This window comes from Stegostoma tigrinum, chromosome 38 (genome assembly GCF_030684315.1).
Source record: "Stegostoma tigrinum isolate sSteTig4 chromosome 38, sSteTig4.hap1, whole genome shotgun sequence".
Classification (NCBI taxonomy): Eukaryota; Metazoa; Chordata; class Chondrichthyes; order Orectolobiformes; family Stegostomatidae; genus Stegostoma; species Stegostoma tigrinum.
Window position 1 is genome coordinate 1,460,330 of NC_081391.1, and position 26,047 is coordinate 1,486,376.

At 42.7% G+C, this 26,047-nt stretch overlaps 1 protein-coding gene across 5 annotated transcripts in view; it reads left to right on the plus strand.

The window, feature by feature from the left end:
• The window catches only part of LOC125447239 (protein FAM227A-like), a 78,688-nt gene that overhangs the window by 31,804 nt on the left and 20,837 nt on the right, over positions 1-26,047 (plus strand). For 4 of the 5 annotated variants that reach the window (XM_059640529.1, XM_059640531.1, XM_059640528.1 and 1 more), the window contains exons 10-12: positions 7,775-7,891; positions 8,299-8,393; positions 21,695-21,842. In XM_059640529.1, coding sequence (XP_059496512.1) covers positions 7,775-7,891; positions 8,299-8,393; positions 21,695-21,842 — 360 coding nt within the window. The remainder of the gene's footprint in view (positions 1-7,774; positions 7,892-8,298; positions 8,394-21,694; positions 21,843-26,047) is intronic. The other variant, XM_059640530.1, reaches the window with a different exon arrangement.

Here is a 26,047-nt window from a genome sequence, read left to right on the forward strand (position 1 = left end):
TGATTCCACTATCCTCTCCAGCAATGCATTCCACGGCCAGATCACGCTCTGAGTAAAGAACCTACCTCTGATGTCGCCCCTATATCTACTCCACTCACTTTAAAACTATGCCACCTCGTAATAGCTACCTCCACCCTGGGAAAACGTCTCTGGCTGTCCATTCTATCTGTACCTCTAATCATTTTGTACACCTCTATCAAGTCACCTCTCATCCTTAGTTGTTCTAAACAGAAATGTCTTAGTTCTCTCAACCTTTCCTCATAAGACTTTCCCTCCGTTCCAGGCAACATCCTGGTAAAAGTCCTCTGCACGTTTTCCAAACCTTTTCACATCTTTCCTGTAAAGAGGCGACCAGAACTGAACACAGTACTCCAGATGTGGCTGAACCAGGCTTTTGTATAGCTGGAGCAGAACTTCATGGCTCATGAATTCAATCGCTTTATTAATGAAACCTAACACAGCATATGCCTTCTTAACAACTCTATCCGCCTGGGTGGCAAGCTTTCAGGGAACTGTGGACATGAACCCCAAGATCCCTCTGCTCCTTCACACTGCCAAGAATCTTTCAGTTAATCCTGTAATCTGCTTTCAAGTTTGTCCTTCCAAAATGAATCACCTCACACTTTTCAAGATTAATCTCCATCAGCCACTTCTCAGCCAAGCTCTGCATTCCTTTCAATGTCCCTTTGTAACCTAGAACAGCCCTCCACACTGTCCACAACTCGACCCACCTTGCTAATCCACCCTTCCACTCCTTCATCCAAATCATTTACAAAAATCACAAATAGAAGAGGACCCAGAACAGATCCTTATGGTACACCACTCATAACTGAGCACCATGTTGAATATTTTCCGTCCACTACCACCCTTTGTCTTCTAAGGGTCGGCCAATTCTGCATCCAATCTGCCACATTTCCCCCTATCCCATGCCTCCTTACTTACTGCATGAGCCTGCCATGAGGAACCTTGTCAAACTCCTTACATAAATCCATGTATACCACATCCACTGCTCTACCTTCATCCACGTGTTTGGTCACCTCTTCAACAAATAAGTTTTGTGAGGCATGATCTAATCCTCACAAATCCATGCTGACTATCACGAATCAAACTGTGCGTTTCCAAGTGATCATAAATCCTATGTCTCAGAGCCCTTTCCAGTAATTTGCCCACCACTGACATAAGACTAACTGGCCTGTAATTTCTGGGGTTATCGCTATTCCCTTTTTTGAACATGGGAATGATGTTTGCCTCTTTCCAATCTTCCGGCACTGTACCAGTGGACAGTGAGGACGAAAAGATCATCACCAAAGGCCCTGCGATCTCTTCCCTCACCACGTAGAATTCTTGGATAAATCCCATCAGGCCTGGGGGACTTATCTGTCTTCAAATTCCTCAAAATTCCGAGTACATCTGCCTTACTATTATCATCAGAAGTGCCGAGTGGATGATCCATTCACTCATTCAGGGTTGGATTTGTTCTGATTTTTGTGCAAAGGACTTGTCATTCCCCGCAACCTTTGTAGTTTCCAGTACCTTCACGGTTTTCTGTTGTTAAGTGGAGTGAATCAAATTGGCTGAGGTCTAGTGTTTGTGTCCAGCAGGATAAGATGGATCATCCACTCGGCACTTCTGTCTGAAGGTGGATGCGAATGCTTCAGACTCATCTAATTAAAGGCATTGTATCTGAATGCACTCAACATTTGCAAAAAGTTAGGTAAATTGATGGTGCTAGTCGAATTTAACTGCCATTGCAGGGAAATAACTCCAGGGTGAAAAGATAGAGATTTGAAAATTAAAGGATATTGGATGGTTTGGAAGGATAGATGAAAAGGAAGCAGAGGTGCAGTAGTGTTGGCAATCAGTGAGAGATGATCTCTGATTGGAAGAACAGGATGTAGGATCTATTCAGGTGGAGCTAAGAAACGGCAAGGGACTGCAAATATTAATGGGAAGCAGAAACAAAAATTGCTGGAGAAGCTTCTGAACAAGGGTTTCTGGACTCGAAACATTAACCCTGCTTTCTTTCCACATCTTCAGCAGATCTCTTTGGATCTTCAGCATTCACAATTCTTTGTTTACTTTAAACATTAATAGGAGTTGTTTATTACTGTGCAGTTGTAGTAATTTAGGGCCCAGTATAAATCAGGAAATTAGAGATGTCTGTAACAAGATGACCACAGTAATCATGGATAATTTCAATCGATATATAGACTGCGTAAATCTAATGAGCACCAATGGTGTGAAGGAATAATTCCTGGAATGCGTTTGAAATAGTGTTCTGAAATGATAAATTGAGGAACCAACTAGGGTGGGGCACAAAAGTTATTTTAGACTTAGTGTAATGTAGCAAGAAGGGGATAATGAATAATCTTGGAGTAAAAGAACCCTTAGACAATAGTGACCATAGTATGTTAGAAGATTCCATTTAAGTTTGGAAAGGATACAGTTCAATTTGAGACTAAAGCCTTCAATCTAAACCAGGGCAGTTATGAAGGTATGAAGACAAAGTTGGCTGTGACAGACTGTAAAAAGTGCATCAAAAAATATGATGGTGGAGAGGCAATGGCTAGTATTTCAAAAACATGCACTCCTATAAGGCAAAATTACCCACTGAGAAACTCAATAAGGCTATATTAGATCAAAGGATGAAGCTTATAAAGCTGTAGAAAAAGATTATGAGATTGAGGATTGAGAATTTTAGAATTCAGGACAGGTGTAGCAAAAATTGATCAGGAAAGACAGAGATGATATGAATGAAAACCAGCAAAAAATGTAAAAATAGATTATAACAGATTCTATATTTATGTGAAAAGGAGAAGTTTAGAAAGACCAGTTGTGGGTCGACTGCAGGCAGAGATAAAAGATTTTATACAAAATAGAGGCATGGCAGAGGAGCTAAATAATCACTTCTGGCAGAACCTAATAGTGTCTGAGTGGCATTGTCTATGGTAAGGTTTGTGACAGAATCAGATGAGAAGTCTAGCAAGGCCCATCCTGACATTGAAAAAGTCCCACTTCTTTGTGAGGTGAGTTCCTCGCTAGGCGGTGGCAAAATTGCCAATTAAGGGGATTATTGCTTAGTAACTACTAATGGCCCGAATGACCTCATTAATTTTTTACTTCCTATCATACCAAACAAGCTGGACATCATGAAAATGTCAACATGGAAGTTAGAGTGGGTACTGGTGAATTTCAGCTTTCCACTTGCTCTGAAGGACATGCGTGAGCACTGGCCACACACATCCCACATCCACAACATTGGCATTTGACATGTGCCAGTCTATAAGAACAACTTTGGCATAGCTCCGATTCACTTATAGGATGCTTCAGCAATTCTTTGCTGAACCCTGGGCTTCCTTTATACTACGGTAATGCTGCAGCAAGGACGCTGTGCACTCAGGAACACGCACCCAGCTTATGGACTGAATTAAGCTCCATCTTTAAGCTCTTCACTCTCTGTCATAGCACTTGCTCATTTTGAGTCTGTCTGCATATTCACAGCACCCTGCCTGTATCGCCTTGCTTTGCACTGTGCCCCTCAAAGCTGTTAAGCATAGACACAAAGGCTTGTTATGGTTGTCAGCAGGCCTCAGTCAAGTCAAGTGGGGGTAGCCTTTACTTGGGAGTCCCAGCACAGTGGGTCAAGAGCAGCCTCCAATACCAGTCCGGTCCCAGAGTTGAATTGGTGCATGGCCAATTTTAGTGGCATTAAAAAGGAACTTTCAAAGGTTGATTGGGGGAAGCTGTTTACTGATGCATGTCTGGCAAATCAGAGGCTTTCAAAAGAGAGATAATGAGATTTAGGCAAGCATTCTCCCAGTAGAGTGAAAGACAAGACTGATAGGAGTCGGAAACACTGGATGACTAGAGATATTGAGACTCTGATCAAGAAAAAGAAGGATGCATATGTCAGGTACAGACAGTTGGAATCGAGTGAATCCCTTGAAGAGTATAGGACTGTACTTAAGAGAGAAATTAGGAGAGCAAAAAGGGGATGCGAGATAACTTTGGCATATAGGGTAAAGGAGAATCCAAGGAGGTTCCAAAAATATGTTAAGGGCAAAAGAATAACTAGGGAGAGAATAGGGACCCTTAAAAATCAACAAGGCCACTTATGTGAGGAACTACAGGATATAGGTGAGATCCGAAACAAATATTTTGTGTCACTATTTACAGCAGAGAAAGATGTGGAAGTGAGGGAATTCAGGGAAATAAATAGTGATATCATGAAAAGAGCCCACATTACAGAAGAGGAATTGCTGGAGGTCTTATCTTAAATACATAAAGGTAGATTGATTGCTAGGACCTGATCAAGTGTATCCTAGGGAAGCTAGGGCAGAAACTGTGGGACTCTCAGCGGTGATACTTGTATCCTCAACAGCCACAGGTGAGGCGCTGGAATACCAGAGTTTGGCTAATGTTGTGCCATTATTTAAGAAAGGCTGCAAGGAGAAGCCAAGGAACTACATACCAGTGAGCCTAATGTCATTGATGGGTAAGTTATTGAAGGATATTATGAGAGACAGGATCTGCATGCTTTTGGAAAGGCAATGGTTGGTTGGGTATAGTCAGTATGGCTTTGTGCATGGGAAATCATGTCTCATAAATTTAATTGAGTTTTTCGAAGAGGTGACCAAGAAGATAGATGAAAGCAGAGTGGACAACGTCGTCGACATGGACTTTGGCAAGGCCTTCAACAAGGTACTGCATAATAGACTAGATAACAAGATTAGATTTCATGGGGAGAGCTAGCCAATTGGTTACAAAATTGGCTTGGTAATGGGAGACAGAGGATGGTGGTAAAGGTTGTTGTTCAAACTGGAGGCCTGTGACCAGCGGTGTGCCAAAATTATTGGTGCTGAGTTCACTGTAGTTCATGATTTATTTAAGAACATAAGAACTACGAGCAGGAGTAGACCATTTGGCCCCTCTAGCCTGCCCCACCATTTAGTAAGTTCATGGCTGATCTTTTTGAGACTCAGCTCCACTTACTCGCCCACTCACCGTAACCCTTAATTCCTCTACTGTTCAAAAATTTATCTAGTCTTGCCTTAAAAACTTTCAGCGAGGTAGCTTCAACTGCTTCACTGGAAAGGGAATTCCACAGATTCACAACCCTTTGGGTGAAGAAGTTCCTCCTGACCCCTAAACAATTTAGTTGAGAATATAGGAGGTTAGTAAATTTGCAGATGACGCCAAAATTGGTGGTTATAGTGGACATTGAAAAAGGATATCTAAGAGTACAATGGGATCTTGATCATCTGGGCTAGTAGACCAAGGAATAGCAGATGGAGTTTAATTCAGATAAATGTGCAGTGTTGCATTCTGGTAAGACAAACCAAAGCAGGACTTACATAGTTAATGGTAGAGCCCTTGGGAGTTTTGTTGAACAGAGAGACCTAGCGGTGCAGGTACATAGTTCCTCGAAAGTGGTGTTGCAAGTAGACAGGGTGGTGAAGAAGCCGTTTGGCGCACTTGCCTTCATCGGTCAGAGTATTGAATTTAGGATTTGAGACGTCATGTTACAGCTGTGTACAAGACATTAGTAAGGCCACATTTGGAGTACTGCATACAATTCTGATTGCCCTGCGTTGGGAAGGAAGTTATTAAACAGGAAATGGTGCGAAAAATATTTACAAAGATGTTACTGAGACTAGAGGGTTTGAATTTTAAGGAGAGACTGGATAGGTTGGAACTTTTTTCCTGAAAGCACAGGAGGCTGAGGAAGTTTATAAAATTATGAGGGGCATAGATAAGGTAAACAACCAAGGTCTTTTCCCCAGGGTATCGGGGTTCAAAACTCGGGGGTGTAGGTTCAAAGTGAGAGGGAAAACTTTTCATTCAGAGGGTGATGCATATATGGAACGAGTAGCCAGAGGAAATGGTAGTAGTGAGAACAATTACAACATTTAAGAGACATTTGGTCAGATACGTTAATAGGAAAATTTTAGAGGGACATGGGCCAAATGCAGGCAAATTAAACGAGTTCAGTTTAGGAATCCTGATCGACATGACTGTCACTCCATGACTGTAAGAGTGTGACATATCTGAGAGAAGAAGGTGACAATAATATTAGTGGAATAAAGAAGATCACTGACCTTCTTCCTACGGTGATGGGCATTAACATGGCAACCTCAGACCAGACTAGCATGGTCTGCTGTTGTGACCTCCACTGCTGGTCCTTGGGGGAAGGGGGAATCCTGTGTCTTCACCATCTTGTCCAGCAGTACCTCCAGGTTCCTGCCCACAAAGTGGTGAGCCAAGTTTTCCTTATCTGCCATGTGTGGGGCAAATGCCAGCAACTGTGCAGGGCAGCTCCAGACTAACAGGGCTTGTCTGGGTGCTCATTGGACTTTTAAAGATGATGCTGGTGCATAGGATGCTGATGATTTGCAGGCAGGTAAGATGGGTCAGCTTAGTTTGGGAAACTTGGTTCGGCATAGACAAGTTGGACCGAAGGGTTTGTTTCTGTGCTGCATGATTCTATGACTCTATGTCTGGTGAGTGGTGAGATGGAGTGGAAACCCAATGTGATGCGTGTCATTGGAGTATGGTAGGAAATTGCACCACAACCACACATGTGGAGCTGTCCAAAGCATATAGCTCAGAGTCTTCCACACTCTGCCTCCTTCACATACCAAGAGTGTCTGTGCTTGTGAGACAGAGAGGGCATGTGGTTTCTACAGAGCTTTCCCCAGCTCCTCTTCCATCCTGTCTTCCTGTCGAAATCCCTGCCTCACTTACTCATGGCCTTCTGCACATGCCCTTTTTCATGCTCCTTTGTGCCTGTCTGTTCCCTCTCCATGTCCTTTTTCCCTTTATCTCTTCCTGTCTAGCCTGGCATCATTAATGGGGGAAAATATATAGAATCCATTCAAAATGTTTCATAGCTGATCAGTTGGGAAAATGGTTTGGACAGAATCAGCATGGACGTACAAAAGAAAAAGAAGGCTTTCAGTAAGGTCTGTCAGAGACCAGCATGTAAAATTAAAGTGCAAGGGATTGGGATCAGTGTACTGATGTGAATAGAAAATTGGTTGGCAGACAGGAAGCAAAAAATAGGAATAAATGAATGTTTTTCTAAGTCATAGCCAGTGACTTGTGGGGTACTGCAAGGATCAGTGCTTGGACACCAGCTCTTCATGATATATATTAATGATTTAGATGAGGGAACTAAATGTAATATCTCCAGATTTTCAGGTGACACAAGGTTGGGTGGGTGGATAAACTGTGAGGAGGATGTAGAGATGCTCTAAAGTGATTTGGACAAGTTGAATGATTGGGCAAATGCATGGCAGATGCAGTGTCATGTGGATAAATGTGAGGTTATCCACTATGGCAGCAAAAACAGGATAACATTATTATCGGAATGGTGATAGATGGGGAAAAGGAAGGTGCAATGAGATCTGGGAGACAGGAAGTCATTGTACATCAGTCACTCAAAGTAAGCATGCAGGTACAATAGGTGGCAAAGAAGGCAAATGGTATATTGGCCTTCGTAGCAATAGGATTTGGGTACAGTCGCAGGGTCATCTTACCGCAATTGTATAGGGCCTTGGTGAGACTGTACCTGGAGTATTGTGTGCAGGTTTGGTCTCCTTATCTGGGGAAAAACTTTCTGGCCATTACAGGGAGTGCAACAAAGGTTCGCCAGAATAATTCCTTGGATGGTAGGACTGACGTATGAAAAGAAACTGGATGAGAGTTTAAAGTTATGAAGGGGGAATCTCATAGAAACCTCTACAATTGTAATTCTTCATTTCATTTTTTCCAGGCGTGCAGCCAATACCAAGGATTTATAACAACTGGAATTATGATGTTTTACTGCCACAGGAAGTGAAAGATATGAAATCACGGACAACACAAGACACAGACCGCGATAAAAGTACTGGTGAGCAGGAGGGGAAGAGGGTGGGTGAGAGGGCATTTGATGTTGGGTGTGTGAAGAAAAGAAGTTGGGAGGAGGTGGGGGAAATGCGGTTCAGGGATGGACAAAGAGAGGGAAGCGATGGGAAAGGGAAGCGGGGGGCTATAGGAACTGGTGGGAGAGGACAAGGAGACAGAGAGGAAATGCTTCTTTTAAAATGATTCTGCTTGATTTCCTTGTTTATTACCAATTGTGAAAATGCGACCTTACAGTTTGAGTTATTTCATCAACTATTTAATTGTGGATTGTGCACGTGTAAGGGCCGTTTGCAAAAAGATGCCTTTAGGTCCAAGAAATTTGGTGGTGAGCATGTACTGTCAGAATTTACCATGGAATAGTTGGTGTCAGCAGAACATCTATCGAAATTGCAGGAAAGAAGCTATCCCTGATTGACTTCCATTCAACATACGAAGGGAGCTGCAACTTAGAATCTAAAAGATCCTCAGTGACTTCAGTCAACCGTAAGGTGAGAGAAGACAGATCATTCACACTCGGACTCTTAGAGCACTATTAATAAAAGTATCCAGAATGATATACTGAGGAGATTATGCACCTGTCATTTTACACCCCTTCTCATTAACACCTGTTATAAAAACCTCCTCGTCTCATTCCCACTGTGTTGACAAAATCCCCATCTCATTCCCACTCTGTTATAGAGACCCCATCCGATTCCCACTCTGTTATTTAGATCCTGTCTCATTTCTGCTTTTACACAGACATCTGTCTCATTTCCATTCTGTTGCACAGAACCCCCCGATCCCATTTCCATTCTGTCCTACAAACCGTTATCTCATTCCCACTCTGTCATTTAGACCCTATTTCATTCCTTGTGTTATATTGACCCCATCTCATTCAAACTCTGGTGAACAGACTCACATTTCATTCCCACTCTATTATACAGACCACCAACTCATTCACAACTATGTTGTACAGACACCTGTCTCATTTTCACACTACGGACGCCTGTTCTATTCCCACTAATCTATACAGACCACCTCCATCTCATTCCTGCGTTATTATACACAACCCCATCTACTTCCCACTCTTATACAGAACATCTCATTCTGATTCTGTAGAGATGTACAGTATGGAAACAGATCCTTTGGTCCAACTCACCCATGCCAACGAGTAATGTTAAATAATCTAGTGCCATTTGCCAGCATTTGGTCCATATCCCTCTAAACCCTTCCTATTCATATACCCATCTAGCTGCCTTTTAAATGTTGAATTATACCAGCCTCCACCACTTCCTCTGGCAGCTCATTCAATACACGCACCACCCTCTGCATGAAAAAGTTGCCCCTTAGGTCCCTTAAGATCTTTCCCCTCTAGTTTTGGTCTCTCCCATCCTAGGGAAAAGACCTTGTCTATTTACCCTATCCATGTCCATCATGATTTTATATACCTCTATAAGGTCACCCCTCAGCCTCAGACACTCCAGGGAAAATAGTCCCAGTCTATGGTATGAGGCATGCATTGGCTAGGATAAACTGTCCAAGGATACCTCAGTGGTTGATGGATAGGCAATGGCAGACATTTAAAGAACACATGTATGTACTTCAACAATTGTACATCCCTGTCTGGTGTAAGACTAAAACAGGGAAGGTGGCTCAACAATGGCTAACCAGGGAAATTGGAAACCGTGTTAAAGCCAAAAAGGATGCATATAAATTGGCCAGCAAAAGCAGCAAACCCAAGGACTGGGAGAAAGTTCAAGAGGAGGATAATGGGTTTAATTTAGAAAGGGAAAATAAAATATGGAAGTAAGTTTGTGGAAAACATAAAAACTGACTGTGACGAGAAAAAGACCAGTGAAGACAAATATATGCAAATTCATAATGAACTAAAAAGAGATGGCAGACCCATTGAACAAATATTTTGGATTGGTCTTCACTAAGGAAAACACAAATAATCTTCAAGAAATTTTGGGGGGAGCGGGTCAAGCATGAAGGAGGAACTAAAAGAAATTCTTATTAGTCAGGAAATGGTATGGAGGACATTGATTAATTAAAACGCATTAAGTCCTGAGTGCCTGATGCTCTGCATCCTAGAATACTTAAGGAAGAGGCCCTAGAAATAGCAGATGCATTGGTGATCATTTTCCAGCATTCTGTAGACTCTCGAAGAATTTAATGGACTGGAGGGTAGCTGATGTTACTCTACTCTTGAATAATGGAGGGAGAGAGAAAATGGAAAACTTTAGGCCGGTTAGCTTGATATCAGCGGTGAAGAAAATGCTTACAGTCAATCATTAAGGATATAATAACTGAGCATTTAGAAAGCGGTGACAGAACTAGACGTAGTCAGATGAATTCACTAAAGGGAATTTATGCTTGACATATCTTCTGAAATTTTTTTGAGGATGTGACCAGTACAGTAGACGATGTTGAATCATTAGATGATATATATCCAGACTTCCAAAATGGTTTTGACAAGGTGTCGGAGCATTTTACTAAAAACAACAAATGCTGGAGATCACTGTGGGTCAGATAGCATCCATGGAGAGAGAACAGGCTGATGTTTCGAGTCTAGAGATCTGATGAAGAGTCATCAAAACTCAAAACATTAGTTTGCTGTCTGTCCATGGATGCTGTCTGACCTGCTGTGATCTCCATCATTTGTTGTTTTCAGGCTTTTGACAAGGTTCCACAAAAGAACTTAGTAATAAAATTAAAGCTCATGGTATTGGAGGTAATGTATTGACATGGATCGAGAACTAATTGGCAGACAGGAAGCAGAGAGCTGAAATAAATGGGTCCTTTTCAGAGTAGCAGGCGGTGACAAGTGGGGTGCTGCACATTGGGACCCCAGCTGTTCACAATGTACAATAACAATTTGGACAAAGGAATTGAATGCCATATCTCCAAATTTGCAGATGACACTAAGTTGGGTGGCAGTATGTGCTGTGAGGAGGACGCTAAGAGGGTGACTCGGACAGACTGACTGGGCAAATACTTGGCAAATGCAATATAATGTGGATAAATGTGAGGTATCCACTTTGGTCACAAGAACAGGAAGGTAGATTATTATGTGAATGGTGGCACTTTAGGAAAGGGTGAGGTGCAACGGGACATAGATGTCATGGTGGAACAGTTGCTGAAGGTTGGCATGCAGGTGCAGCAGGCAGTGAGGAAAGAGTATTGGAGCAAGGATGTCTTGCTGCAGTTATTGGGCCTTGGTGAGGCTATATCTTGAGTACTGTGTGCAGTTTTGGTCTCCTTGTCTCAGGAAGGACATTCTTGTTATTGAAGGAGTCCAGCGAAGATTCACCAGACTGATTCCCAGTTTGGCAGGACTGACAGATGAGGAAAGACTGGATTGACTGGGCTTGTATTCGCTGGAATTTAGAAGAATAAGGGGGGAATCTCATAGCAACACAAAATCCTGACAGGATTGGACAGGCTGGATGTGGGGAGGTGTTCCCAGTGTGGGGGAAGTCAGAACAAGGAGTCATAGTCTAAGAATAAAGGATAAGCCATTCGGGACCAAGATGAGGAAGAATTTCTTCACTCAGAGAGTTATGAACCTGTGGAATTCTGTCCCACAGGAAGTTGTTGGGGGCCAGTTTGTTAGATCATTTAAGAGGGAGCTGGACGTGGCCCTTGTGGCTAAAGCAGTCAAAGGATATGGGATACTGAAACTGCATGATTAGCCATGATTGTACTGAATAGTGGTACAGGCTCAAAGGACTGAATAGCCTTCTCTTGCACTATATTCCCTGTTTCTATATTTCCATTTAGCCTCTCCTTATAGTTCAAACCCTCCAGCCCTGGCAACATCCTAATAAATCTTTTCTGACCCCTTTCAAGTTTCATAACATCATCCCTATAGCAAGGAAACCAGAATTGCACACAGTATTCCAAAAGTGGCCTAATCAATGTCCTGTATAGCCGCAACACGACTCCCAACTCCTAAAACCAATGCACCGACCAATAAAGGCAAGCACACCAAACGCCTTCTTCACTACCCTATCTACCTGCAATTCCACTTTCAATGAGCTGTGAACCTGCACTCCAAGGTCTCTTTGTTCAGCAATACCTCCCAGGATCTTACCACAGATTATGTAAGTCCTCCCCTAATTTGCCTTTCCAAAGTGCAGCACCACACATTTATCTAAACTAAACTCCCATCTGCCATTCCTCAACCTCATTCCTCATCTGATGAAGATCTCATTGTACTCTGAGACAGCCTTCTTTGCTGGCCACTACACCACCTATTTCAGTAGCATCTGCTCACTTACTAACCATACCTCCTATGTTCACATCCAGATCATGTACATAAATGACGAAAAGCAATGGACCCTGCACCGATCCTTGAGGCACATTGTTGGTCATAGGCCTCCAGTCTGAAAAGCAACCCTCCACCACCCCCCTCTGTCTTCTACCTTTGAGCCAATTCAGTATCCAAATGGCTAGTTCTCTCTGTATTCCATGTGATCTAACCTTATTACAAAGTGTACTATGAGGAACCTTGTCAAATGCCTTACTGAAGTCCGTATGGATCACGTCCACCGCTCTGCCCTCATCTTTCATCGTTGTTACTTCTTCAAAACACTCAAATTAGTGAGACATGATTTCCTATGCACAAAGCCATATAGACGACTCCGAATTAATCCTGTCCTTCAGGCCTCCCTCCAACAACTTACCCACCACCGATGTCAGGATCACCAGTGTATAGTTTCCTGGCTTTTCCTTACCACTTTTCTTAAATAGTAGCACCATGTTAGCCAACTTCCAGTCTTCCGGCACTTCACCTGTGTCTATCGACGAATCAAATAATCTCAACACAAGGCCCAGCAATCACTTCCCTCGTTTCTCACAGAGTTCTAGAGTAATCAGGCCCCAGGGGTTTATCCACCTTTATGCATTTTAGAAACATAAGAGATAGAAGCAGGAGGAGGCCATTTGGCCCTTCGAACCTGCTCCACCATTCTTCATGATCATGGCTGATCGTCTAACTCAGTAGCCTAATCCTGCTTTCTCCCCATGACCTTTCATCCCATTCACCCCAAGTACTATATCTAGTTGCCCTTTGAATACATTCAATCTTGTGGCTTCAACTACTTCCTGTGGTAATAAATTCCACAGGCTCACCACTCTTTAGGTGAAGAAATGTCTCCACATCTCTGTCCTAAATCTTCTAACCCGTCTCCTCATACTGTGACTCCTGGTTATGGACACACCCACCTCCCTGCATCTACCCTGTCCAGTCCTGTCAGAATTTTATAAGTCCCTATGAGGTTTGTCCAAACTCCAGTGAAAACAATCCCAACCTAGTTAATCTCTCCTCATACATCAAACCCGCCATCCCCAGAATCAGCCTGGTAAACCTTTGCTGTACTCCCTTGAGAACAAGAGCATTTTTCCCTGGAAAGGGCACCAAAACTGCACACCAAGACCCTTTACAACTGCAACAGCACATCCCTGCTCCTGTACTCAAAACCTCTCGCAATGAAGGCCAACACACCATTTGCCTTCTTTACCGCCTGCTGTACCTGAATGCTTACCTTCAGCGTCTGATGCACCCAGGTCCTGCTGCACACTCCCCTCTTCCAATTTAGCCATTCAGGTAGTAATCCGCCTTCATGATTTTGTTTCCAAAGTAAATAACCTCACATTTAACCAAATCATACTTTATCTGCCCACTCATCCAACCTGTCGTGATCACGCTGAAGAGGAGGCGATGGCCTAATGGTATTATCTCTGGACCGTTAATCCAGAGACCCAGATAACTTTCTGGGGATCTGGGTTTGAATCCCGCCATGGCAGATGGTGGAATTTGAAATGAAGAAATATCTGGAGTTAAGAATCTGACGATGACCGTTAATCCATTGCTGATTGTCAGGCAACACCCATCTGACTCACTAATGTCCTTTAGGGAAAGAAACTGCCATCCTCACCTGTTCTGGCCTACATGCGACTCCAGATGCACAGCAATGTGGTTGAGTCTGACCTGCCCTCTGGCAATTCGGGATGGGCATAAATGCTGTTTAGCCAACAACATCCCTCATCCCATGAATAAATAAAGAAATCTCTGCATCCTCGTCACAGTTCACACCCCCACCCAACTTGGTATCATCTGCAAACTTGGAGATGTTAAAGTCTGTTCCATCATCCAAATCATTGATATAGATTGTGAATAGCTGGGTTCCCAGCACTGATTCCTGCGGCACCCCAGTAGTTGTTGCTGGCCAATTTGAAAGGGACCCATTAATTGCTACTCCTATTCCTATTTTAAGGCATCCAGCACCACCACCTCTATAATATGGACACTATTCAAGATATTTATTTCCCTATATTCTCTATCCTCTATATTCTTCTCCATAGCAAACACAGTGCAAAATATTTGTTTAGTATCTCATCCATCACCTACAGTTCTACACATAGGCAGCCTTGCTGATCTATTTTCTCCATAGTCCTTTTTTCTGTTTTCTCCATAGTTACCCTTTTATCCTTAATGTATCTGTGGAATCCCTTTGGATTCGATTCTCCTTTATCTTACTTGCCTTTCTAATTTCTCTCTTAAGTATTTCTCCTATAACACGATAGTTGTGTTCTTGTGTGACCTTGCACTACAGAAATTACGTTATAGGGAAATCGCCAGAGAAAATTGCCATACTGAACAGGAGAAAGTTTGCGTTATCCAAACAGCGTCCACTATTCATCAACCACATTACAGCCAATTCATGTGAACGAAACACACGTTATAGCAGAAATACCTGTATACTCCTAATGCCTTTACACTCTTCTGGAAAATCACTCGACCCCTGCTGTCTATACCTGACATATGCTTTTTACTTGACCAAAACCTTGATCTCTCTCGTCATCCAGCAGCCCCTGCACCTACCAATATTGCCCTTCACCCAAACAGGAATATACTGTCTCTGAACTCTCGTTATCTCACTTTTGAAGACTTCCCATTTTCTAGCCATCCCTTTACCTGCAAACATCCGTCCCCAGTCAACTTTTGAAAGTTCTTGCCTAATACTATCAAAATTGGCCTTCCTCCAATTTCAAACTTTAACTTCTAGATCCAGTTTATTCTTTTTCAACATTATTTTAAAACTAATAAAATTGTGGTCACTGACACCTCAGTCACCTGCCCTGCCTTATTTCCCAAGACTAGGTCAAAGTTTTGCACCTTCTCTAGAAGGTACATCCACATACCAAATCAGAAAATTTTCTTGTAGACACATAACAAATTCCTCTCCATCCAAACCCTTAACACTATGACAGTACCAGCCTGTGGTTGGAAAGTTAAAAGCCCCTACCATAACCACCCTATTATTCTTAGAGATCTCCTTACAAATTTGTTTTTTGATTTCCCACTGACTACTGGGGAGACCAAAGTACAATCCCAATAAGGTAATCATCCCCTTCTTATTTCTCAGTTCAGCCCAAATAACTTTCCTGGATTTATTCCCAGGAATATCCTCCTTAAATACAGTTGTAATGTTATCCCTCAACAAAAACTCTACACCCTTTCCTGCTTTGCTCCCCGTTTTTTATCCTTCCTAAAACAGGTGTACCCTGCAATATTAATCTGCCAGTCGTGTCCGTCCTGAGCGACGTCTCTGTAATTTCTATGATATGCCAGTCCTGTGTTCCCAACCATGCCCTGAATGGGGCAGCACAGTGGCTCAGTGGTTAGCACTGCTGCCTCACAGTGCTAGGAACCCAGGTTCGATTCCAGCCTCAGGCAACTGGCTGTGTGAAGTTTGCATATTCTCCCCATATCTCCGTGAGTTTCCTCCGGGTTCCTCCCACAGTCCAAACATGTGCAGGGTAGGTGGATTGGCCATGCTAAATTGCCCATAGTGCCCAGGGATGTTTGAGTTAGACATAGGAAATGTAGGTGAATGGGTCTGGGTGGGATGCTGTTTGGAGGGTCGACGTGGACTTGATGGGTCAAATGGCCTGTTTCCACACTGTAGGGATTCTATGAATTCTTCCAGCTTACCTGTTAGGCCTCTTGAAATAAATGCAGTTTTATTTATCAGTCCTACCTCATTCTCTGCTTTGTTCCTGCCTGCCCTTACTGTTTGTCTTGCCCCTTTTCCCAAATGTGTCAGTCTCAGACTGATCGCTTTGCTTACTATCTCCCTGGATCCCCATCCCCACTAGTTTAAATCCTCCTGAGCAGCTCCAGCAAATATCCCTGCCAGTATATTAGTCCCCTTGCCACTCAGGTGCAATCCATCCTTCTTATACAGGTCATTTCTACCCCAGAAGACATTTCAATTATCCAAAAATGTGAATCCTTCTCCCCTCCACCAGCTAATCAGTCACACATTCATCTGTTCTCTCCTTTTCCTACCATCACTAACTCGCGGAACCAGGAGTAATCCAGATACTACTACTCACGACGATTTGCTTTTTAAATTTCTGCCTCACTTCCAATTTTCTGTCATCAGAATTTCAACCCTTTCTCTTCCTATGTGTGAGTTCCAATGTATACAATGATCTCCTGCTGTTCCCTCTCTCCTTTGAGAATATTCTGCATCTTCTCCGAGATATCCTTGATCCTAGCACTGGAGAGGCACACACCATTCTGAAGTCTTACTGTTGGCCGCAGAAACATCTGTCTGTACCTCTGACCTGAGAGTGCCTTATCACAACCAGTCACTTGGAACCTGATGTACCACTTGTTACATGACAGCCAGTCTTGTTACCAGAAACCTGGCTGTAAGTGCTACATTCCCCTGAGAGTCCACCACCCTCTAAATTTTCCAGAACACCATACTTGTTTGAGATGGGGATAGCCACAGAAGTTACCTATCTACCTGACTACAGCTGCCATCCATTACACGTCATAGCTCCTATAAACTCCTCATTGCCTGTAATTGTCACTCCAGCTGATCCATGCGATCTGATAGGATTTGCAACCAAACACTTCCTAAAGGTAAAATCATTCATAACATGGAAATTCTCCCTAATCTCCCATGTCCAACAGGAAGAGCACATCACTCAAATAAATGCCATATTTGCACCTTGACAATATACGGAGAAAGAAAATAGCATAGTCTTACCGCTCTAAAACCACTGCTCCACGTAGCTTTGTTTTATAATTTAAAGTTTAATCAAGGTGTCAAAAAAATAATTTACTCAAAAAGCAACACACTCTACTCACTATTGTAGATTTTAAAAAAGTTACACTTTGAAAAACCACTTATCTGCTCTCCTGCTGTGAGCTTCCCCACACAAGTTTCTCCAAAGTCAGCTGTAAATTTCATTGTTTGTTTTCAAATTCAGAGATACTTGAAATCAAACTGCAGAACAGGTTATGCAGCTTCACTGGGGATTGGGCAACGAATGTTGGCCTTGCCAATGACACCCACATCCCATGAAAGAATAAGATTCGAAAGAAATGCAAGCTGGACTTGTTGAAGCTGATAAACCCCTGGGCTGAGGGAGATGGGATGAGTTCTACCTCACACATGGATAACGCAAAGAAGCTCAATTGGAGATAGCTGAAGAAACCTTAAGACAATGTACACATCTCAGAATTCAATATCAGAAAGGGAGAGGTCAGGGTGTGAGGGGCTGGGGAGCATAGAGGAAAATTTTGGAAGCTTTGCCCCATGTACAGAGTGGTGAACACCATATAAGCAAACTAGAGAAAGCTTTTTATCCAACCTAACTTTAACGGTCATTGGATAAACATATGGATGATAATGGAATAGCGTAGGTTAGATGGATTTCAGATTGGTTTCACAGGTCGGTGCAACATCGAGGGCCAAAAGGGCCTGTACTGCACTGTAATGTTCTATGCCTCTAGAACAGTGAACTATGCAGATTCACTGCTGGGTCAGACAGCAATGCATGTTTATTTCTGTTTCATTTACTTCCCACGTGGTCACTACCTTTGTCTGTCTGCCTCCTTTTTAAAGTGCCATTGTTTTGATTTTTCTTTCTCCCTAAAGTTCCAAAACAATGCAACAGCTTGTAAAACAGTAATTACTACTCTGGGAATTCAAGGAAATCAGCTCCAGCACTGAAAATAACTCAAAAAAGGAGCAGCTCTGACATCCACAATTTTTTTCCTGTCCTCCATCTTGGATTAGCCTTAATCCTTTGATTTATACAGATCCCTGCCTCATTTCCACTATATTATATGGAATCCCATCTCCTTCCTGCTACAATATTATCAGGGAAATGAAACACAGACTGGGTGACCACTTTGTAGAACACCTGTGTTCTGCCTGTAAAAGTGACCCCGAGCTTACAGTTACCTGCTATATCAAACCAGTGCCATGTTCTCTGGCCAATGTCTCTGTCTTTGGTTTGCTGCAGTGCTGTAGCAAAGCTCAGTGCAAACTAGAAGAACAGCATCTCATTTTCTGCTTGGGAATCTTGCAACCTTATGAACTCAATTTTTTTTTGTCTGGGCTCCATCTCTACTTATCGCTTACTCCTTTACCACCATGTCCCTCCCCCCACTGCATTCACCATATATGCCACTTCTTCCCAGCAACCATCAGTTCTGATGAAGGGTCACTGGACTCAAAATATTAGCTCTGCTTTTTCTCCGTGGATGCTGATAGATCTGCTGAGTTTTTCTAGAAATTTCTCTTTTTGTTTGAACTGCATATGAACTGCGATAAGAGCAGCTGAGGTCTGGCTGATTGGAGGATGGAAGGTGGTTACCTGACTGGGAGAGCATTAGAGTGGTCAAGTCTAATAAGAGACTTTAAAAGTATATAAGGAAGCAGGCTAAAGCAGGGACAGAGAGCGGATAATCCAGAACAGTGGAGAAAATTAAAAATTACTTCCTTGAAGCCATATTTCAAATGCTTGAGTCCTTGGGTCTTGATGGGATCTATCCCTAAATTTTGAGGGAGGCAAGAAAACAAACTGCTGGAGCATTGACAGACATTTTTGTATCCTCTTTGGCCACAGTTGTACTAAGGACTGGAGAATAGCCAATATTGTCCCATCGTTTAAGAAGGGTAATCCTCGAAATTACAGGCCTGTGAGTCTCACATTGGTGGTAGGAAAATTATTGGAAAATATTCTAAGGGCCAAGATCTATATGCATTTAGAAGCAGATGGACTTATTAGCGCAAGACAACATGGTTTTGTGAGGGTGAGGTCATTGCCTCATGAACCTGATTGAGCTTTTTGAGGAGGTGACAAAGATGATAGATGAGGGAAAAGTGGTTGATGTTGTCTACATGGACTTCAGTAAAGCCTTTGACAAGATTCCTCATGGAAGACTGGTACAAAAGGTCAAGTCACATGGTATCAGGGTGAGTTGGCAAGATGGATACAGACCTGGCTTAGTCATAGGAGACAGAGGGTAGCAGTGGAAAGATGCTTTGTAAATGGAGGGCTGTGACTAGTGGTGTTCCACAGGGTTCAGTGCTGGGACTTCTGTTGTTTGTGATCTATATAAATGATTTGAAGGAAAACATAGCTGGTCGAATTAGTAAGTTTTCAGAGATGCAAAGATTGATGGAGTTGCAAATATTGAGGAGGATTGTCAGAGGATACAGCAGGATACAGATCATTTGGAGGCATAGGCAGAAAAATAGCAGATGAAGTTTAATCCAGATAAATGTGAGATGATGCACTTTGGAAGGTCAAGTACAGGTGGAAATTATACAGTGAATGGTAGAAGCCTTAGAAGTATTGACATGTAGAGGGATCTCAGTGCAAACTAGAAGAACAGCATCTCATTTTCTGCTTGGGAATTGGGACTTTTCACCAAAGAACAAATAACAATATAGCACAGGAACAGGCCCTTTGGCCCTCCAAGCCTGTGCCGACACATTTTGTCCTTCCATACTAAATATGCCTTCACTTACAGCATCCATATCTCTCTGTTGCCTTCCTACTCGTGTATTTGTCCAAGGTTGCTTCTTGAATGCTATTGCTATATCTGCTTCCACCACCTCCTCCTGCAGTGCATTCCAGCCACTAACCACCCTTCTTGTGAAAAACTTGCCTCACACATCTCTTTTAAACTTTCCCCCTTCTCACCTTGAACCTTGCCCTCTAGTGACTGACCCTCCACTCTAGGAAAAGCCTCATATTTTCCACAGGTCCACAGACCTCTGATGGTGGCAGTGCAGGTAGACAGGGTAGTAAAAAAGCCCATGGCATGCTTGCCTTCATTGGAAGGGGCATTGAGTATAAGGATAGGCAAGTTATGCTGTGGCTTTATAGAACTTTAGTTAGGCCACACTTGGAATACTGCATGCAGTTCTGGTCACCACACTACCAGAAGGATGTGGATGCTTTGGAGAGGGTACAGAAAGGTTTACCAGGATGTTGCCCGGTGTGGGAGATTTTAGCTATTAGAAAAGCTTGGATAGAATGGGTTTGTTTTCACTGGTATACAGGAGGTTGAGTGGCAACCTGAAAGAAGTTTTAAGATTGTGAATGGCATGGATAAAATGGAAAATATGAGGCTTTTCCTAGAGTGGAAGGGTCAGTCACTAGAGGGCAAGGTTCAAGGTGAGAAGGGGGAAAGTTTAAAAGAGATGTGTGAGGCAAGTTTTTCACAAGAAGGTTGGTTAGTGGCTGGAATGCACTGCAGGAGGAGGTGGTGGAAGCAGATATAGCAATAGCATTCAAGAAGCAACCTTGGACAAATACACGAGTAGGAAGGCAACAGAGAGATATGGATGCTGTAAGTGAAGGCATATTTAGTATGGGAGGACAAAATGTGTCGGCACAGGCTTGGAGGGCCAAAGGGCCTGTTCCTGTGCTATATTGTTATTTGTTCTTTGGTGAAAAGTCCATGAGCAGAAAGATTCCCTCTGGAGATGATGGAAATAGTATTTATTCAATCAATGCAAAACAAATATATCTCTTGCAGAAAATCTGTTTTTGGAATATAGAGTAAAAGTAATTTCAGATCTGACATGTGTGGCTATGTGTGCCCAGGAAGAAGAACTAACTTTGGACCTTTGGTTTTCACTGCTTATCATCATCTTTTTTGGGGGTGTTCCTAACCACAGGCTTTGATTGATTGATAAATGTGGATTGGAGTGAATAGTTAACAGCAGCAATATTATCTTAATACACCTATCTGAATGGGAGAAGATGAAACTAGGTGATCCTCTGACAGTATCATGTAGCATTTCATATCTTCCTACATTCTGGAAGGGCCAAATGGCCAGGCTTGGTGACACGGTGGATAGGCTTTCAGAAACTGAGCTCAGAGTCCAATGGGATGTAGCGATTACCAAAATTCCAGTTCAGCCTGAGGCAGTGATCAGAAAGAAGGGCTATCCTGGAGGCCAGGAAACAGAACTTGTGATGGAAGCCAAAAACAATGACTTCAATTTTTCTAATATTTAACTGGATAAGACAACAGCTGATTCTGCACAAAGATAATGAGATGATCAGCCTATTGACAGAGGCACTGGGGGGATTGAGACTGTTCTTGAGACTTCTTACATTCTTTCCAAGCCCATGAAATGCATCGGTCACTCTTCTCTGAAAATATAGTGCTGTCTCTGGTACTGGTTTCACTGTTTGCACAACCTGCTGGTTTCTGAGGGTCACTGGGGAATTTTAAAAAAATAACATCATCACCAACCTCTGGTGACTTTCTCATCCAACCCATACCAGTTCAATTTATCAGCTTGGCTTTCTTTTCCAAGAAAGGATACGTTGAGGATGTCTGCAATGAAATGGAATAGGGTTTCTATTGTTACATCATTTGCTTGTATGACATACATTATAATAGAATGAGATCTCTTTGGTTTTGGCTTTGATTTTGACTTACTCCAACTGATCAGTAATGTTTCTTTATCAGCAATCAATACAAAACAAGTCTTTCATGTCTGCAGCCAGGCTGTCACAGAACACTTCAATTCAAGTAAAGAGGAATTCCAAGGTTCAGAAAAACTGGCATGTGAAAACTGATAACAATCAACTCGATAACAAGCCAACCAGTTCTCTTGGTGAGTTATGGAGGTATATTTTCCAATGACCAGTAATACTCTCAGCAAGTGTTGTGAAATAGTCTTTTCTATTTGACTGTAGAATGGGTCATGATGAATGCAGCAGACATAATTGAAGAATAATAGATTCCCTACGGTGTGGAAGCACGTCATTTGGCCCATTAACCCTCCAAAGAACATTACATCCAGATCCAGTCCCCTACCCTATCTCTGTATTCCTGTATTTCCCATGGCTAACCCACTTAACTTGCACATCCCTGTACACTATGGTCAATTTAGCTTAGCCAATCTACTTATTAACTTTTCTTCAACGTAATACCATTTCTCTGCACTATCCCAGTGTCTCTGATATGAGAGTTCTGTGAATCTCTTTCTTGGGATCCCTCTCTCTACCTGTGAGAATTGTCTGTTCTGGTGAGAATTCTCTCCCTGTCTCCCTCTCTGAGAATTTCTCTCTGACTGTAAGTGAGCAAAATTTCTCCTATTATCCATACTTGAAGTTAAATTTCTGTAAAATTATGATAAGTTATGTATTGTCCCTCACTACATCAGTTCAGTCGTTTCTAATCTTAACTATGGTTATCATTTAAACTGGTGCTTGTATCAGGACCAGTAAGGTAAATCCAGGCAGAAGTTATTTTTTCCAGTCAATGTTTAGGGCTTTTTGCACGTTTTCTTTTAATAGCGGGCATGTTAGGACCCTTTGTTCACTTTCTTTTTTTGTGTTTGCTGGCTTCCTGTGTCCTAGACATGATCACCATTATTCAAATATCTCAATAAATTCTTAGTGTATGCAAGAAATGAACCTTCTAAAATTTTTGTTGAACCTTTGTTTTGAATATTATAAGAAATTAACATAAAGATGAAGGGCTTTAAAAGTGGATAAATCTCCAGCCCAAATGAGGTGTGTTGCAGGCTATTGGAGGCAACAAGGGAAGAGTTATCAGGGCGCCTGGCAGTAATCTTTGTAGAAACATAGAAATTAGGAGCGGAACTCAGCCATTCACCCCTTCAGGCCTGCTCTGCAATTCGATATGATCATGGAAAATAAGTCCTGAGTCCCCATTCCTACTGTCTCCTCATAGCTTTTGATCCCTTTAATCCTCTCTAACTCCATGAAAATATCCTTGTTTTGACCTCAGACGCTTTCTGTGATAAAGAATTCCGCAGGCTCACTACTCTCTGGGTGAAGACATTTCTCCTCATCTTAGCCCTAAATGGCCTAGATTCTTGGACTGTGACTCCTGGTTCTGGACTCCCCAGTCATTGGGAACTTCCTGTATTTATCCTGTCTAATCCTGTTAGAACTTTATAGTTTTCTCCAAGCTTCCCCCTGCCATTCTTCTAAACTTTAGTGAATATCATCCTAACCAATCCAGTCTTTCTTCATACATAGAGTCATAGAATCATACAGCACAGAAACAGACCCTTCGGTCCAACTTGTCTATACCGAACCAAGTTTCCCAAACTAAACTGGCCCATCTTACCTGCGTTTGTCCCATATTCCTCTAAACCCTTCCCCCATCCTAGGGAAAATGCTTTGCTGTTCACCTTATCTATACCCGTCATGATTTTATAAATTTCAATAGAGTCACCTCTCAACTTCACACACTCCAGTGAAAACAAGCCCCAACCTTTGGGCTTCTTCATCAGTCCTGTCATTTCAGATTCAGGCCAATAAGCCTTAGTTGTACTCCCTCTGTAGCTAGAATATCCCTTGTCAGATAAGGGACCATAACTGTACACAATACTCCAGGTGTGTTCTCACCAAGGCCCTGAACAGTTTCAGCAAGAGATTCCTGGTCCTGTACTCAAATGCTCTCTCAACACACTAGAACACATTAGAAAGAACTCTGAAGGACAGAATGTAACTGTTTGGAGTGATATGGTACAGCAGGGATAGGTCGCATGGATTTGTTCAGGGAAAGTCACATTTGACAAATTTGATCATTTTTTTTTGACAACGTAACAAGGAATGTGAATGAGTAATATATTTGATATAGGCTATATGGACTTTAGCAAGTCTTTCATAAGGTTCCTCACAGCAGACTGGTCAAGAAAGTCTGAGCCCATGGGATCCAAGGCATGGAGGCATGTTGAATTCAATATTTATTGAGAGGGAGAAAGCAGAGGTGATGATGAAGAGATGCTTCTCAGACTGGAAGCCTGCTTCCAGTGGAATTTGCAGAGCTGAGTCCTGGGGCCATTGCTGTTTGTGGTGTACATTAATAATTTGGACTTAAATATCAGGGCTATGATTAAGAGTATTGCAGATGACATGAATATTGGCTGTGTGATAAATATAGAGGAGGATAGCCATAAAGTGCAGGAGGGTATCATTGGACTGGTCAGCTGGGGACAGCAGTGTCAAATGGAATTCAACCCAGAAAAGTGTAAGGTAATGAACTTGGGGAGGGCTATGAAGGCAAGAGTTTACACTATGAATGGTAAGACCCTGGAAGGAATTGAAGGTTAAATGTATCTTGGTGTAAAACTCCATAGATCCCTGAAGATAGCTGAGTAGGTAGATAGGGTTGTTTAGGTGGCATTTAGGATACTTGCCTTTGTTAGTCAATGCTTAGAATACAAGAGCAGAGAGACAGTGCTGGAATTGTACAAAACACTGGTTAGGCTTCAACTGGTGTACTGCATGCAGTTCTGGTCACCATGTTATTAGGAAGGATATGATTGCACTGGATGGAGTCCAGAGGAGATCTACCACGATGCTGCCTGAACTAGGTGGAAAGATGGTACAGGCCAGGGCTGGGTGCTGGATGGTGGAGGCTGGGGCTGTCATATTCCTCTAAACCTTTCCACCATCCTAGGGAAAAATCCTTTGTAGTTCATCTTATGATTTTATAAACTTCAATAAAGTCATCTCGCTGCAGTGTAAAAATGTCCCAGCCTTCCAGCCCCTTCATCACTCCTACCTAGCAGCAAATCTTGAGAAGGAACTTGATCAAGGTGTATAAGATTCTGAGGTGCATGGATAGGGTGGATAGGAATATCTATTTTCTATTGGTAGAATGGTCATTAACCCTGGAAGATAAATTTAATGTAGAGATGGAAGACTAAGAGGAAAGTTGAAGAGAATTTTCTTTTCACCCACAGGTAATTGGAGTCTGGAAGTCCCCTGCCTAAAAGGGAGGTTGAGTCAGAATGTCTCACAACATTGAAGCAGTAATTAGATATTTACCTGTGCAGTAAAGCCTCAGGGGCTTTGCTCCGAGAGCCTGAAAATAGAATTTGTGTAGTCAGAGGAGGTGATCAAGTGCATTCATAAGGATAATGAGGCTGATGTATTTTATGTAGATTTCAGCAAAGTCTTGGACAAGGTCCCACTTGGGAGACTGATAAAGAAAGTAAAAGCACATAGGTGACTTGGCAAGATGGATCCAAAATTGGCTTAGTTGCATGAGATGGAGGGTGATGGTAGAAGGCTGTTTGGTGATTGGAGACCAGTGTCTAGTGAACACTCAGGGTCAATGCTAGATTCTTTATTGTTTGTGATATATGTAAGTAATATAGATGAGAATGTGGTGAGATGAGAAGTAAGTTTGCAAATGACATGAAGATTGAATAGATAGTTAACAGTGAGAAGGAAGTTGTTAAGTTCTGGGAAGATGTAGTCAGATGTAGGTAGATGAGCAGATCAGTAGCAGATAGAATTTAACACTGAAAATTGTGAGGTGTTGCAATTTAGAAAGAGGAACAGGACAAAGGAGTACACAGAGAATGGCTGGACAAACCAAATGCATGACATTGAGTCCAAGCACCACCATTTTCATGTGACCGATGGTATCGGCCATGAGCTGGATGTCCACTGCTGCCCAATTTGCCAATTCCAGCAGCAACATCCAGCCCAGGCCATTCTACCCAGCACCCAGCCCCAGCTTCCACCATCCAGCACCCTGCCCAGGCTCCCACCATCCGGCACCCAGCCCGGGCCATTCTATCCAGCACCCAGCCCAGCCCAGGCCCTCACCACCCGGCACCCAGCCCAGGCCCCCACCACCTAGCACCCAGTCCAGGCCCCCACTAACTGGCAAGAACCAAAAGATCTGCCGATGCTGTAAATTTCAGGAACAAAAACAAAGTTGCTGGAAAAGCTCAGCAGGTCTGGCAGCATCTGTGGAGGAGAAAACCAAGTTAACGCTTTGGGTCCGGGGACCCTTCCTCAGAACTGTCTGAGGAAGGGTCACCAG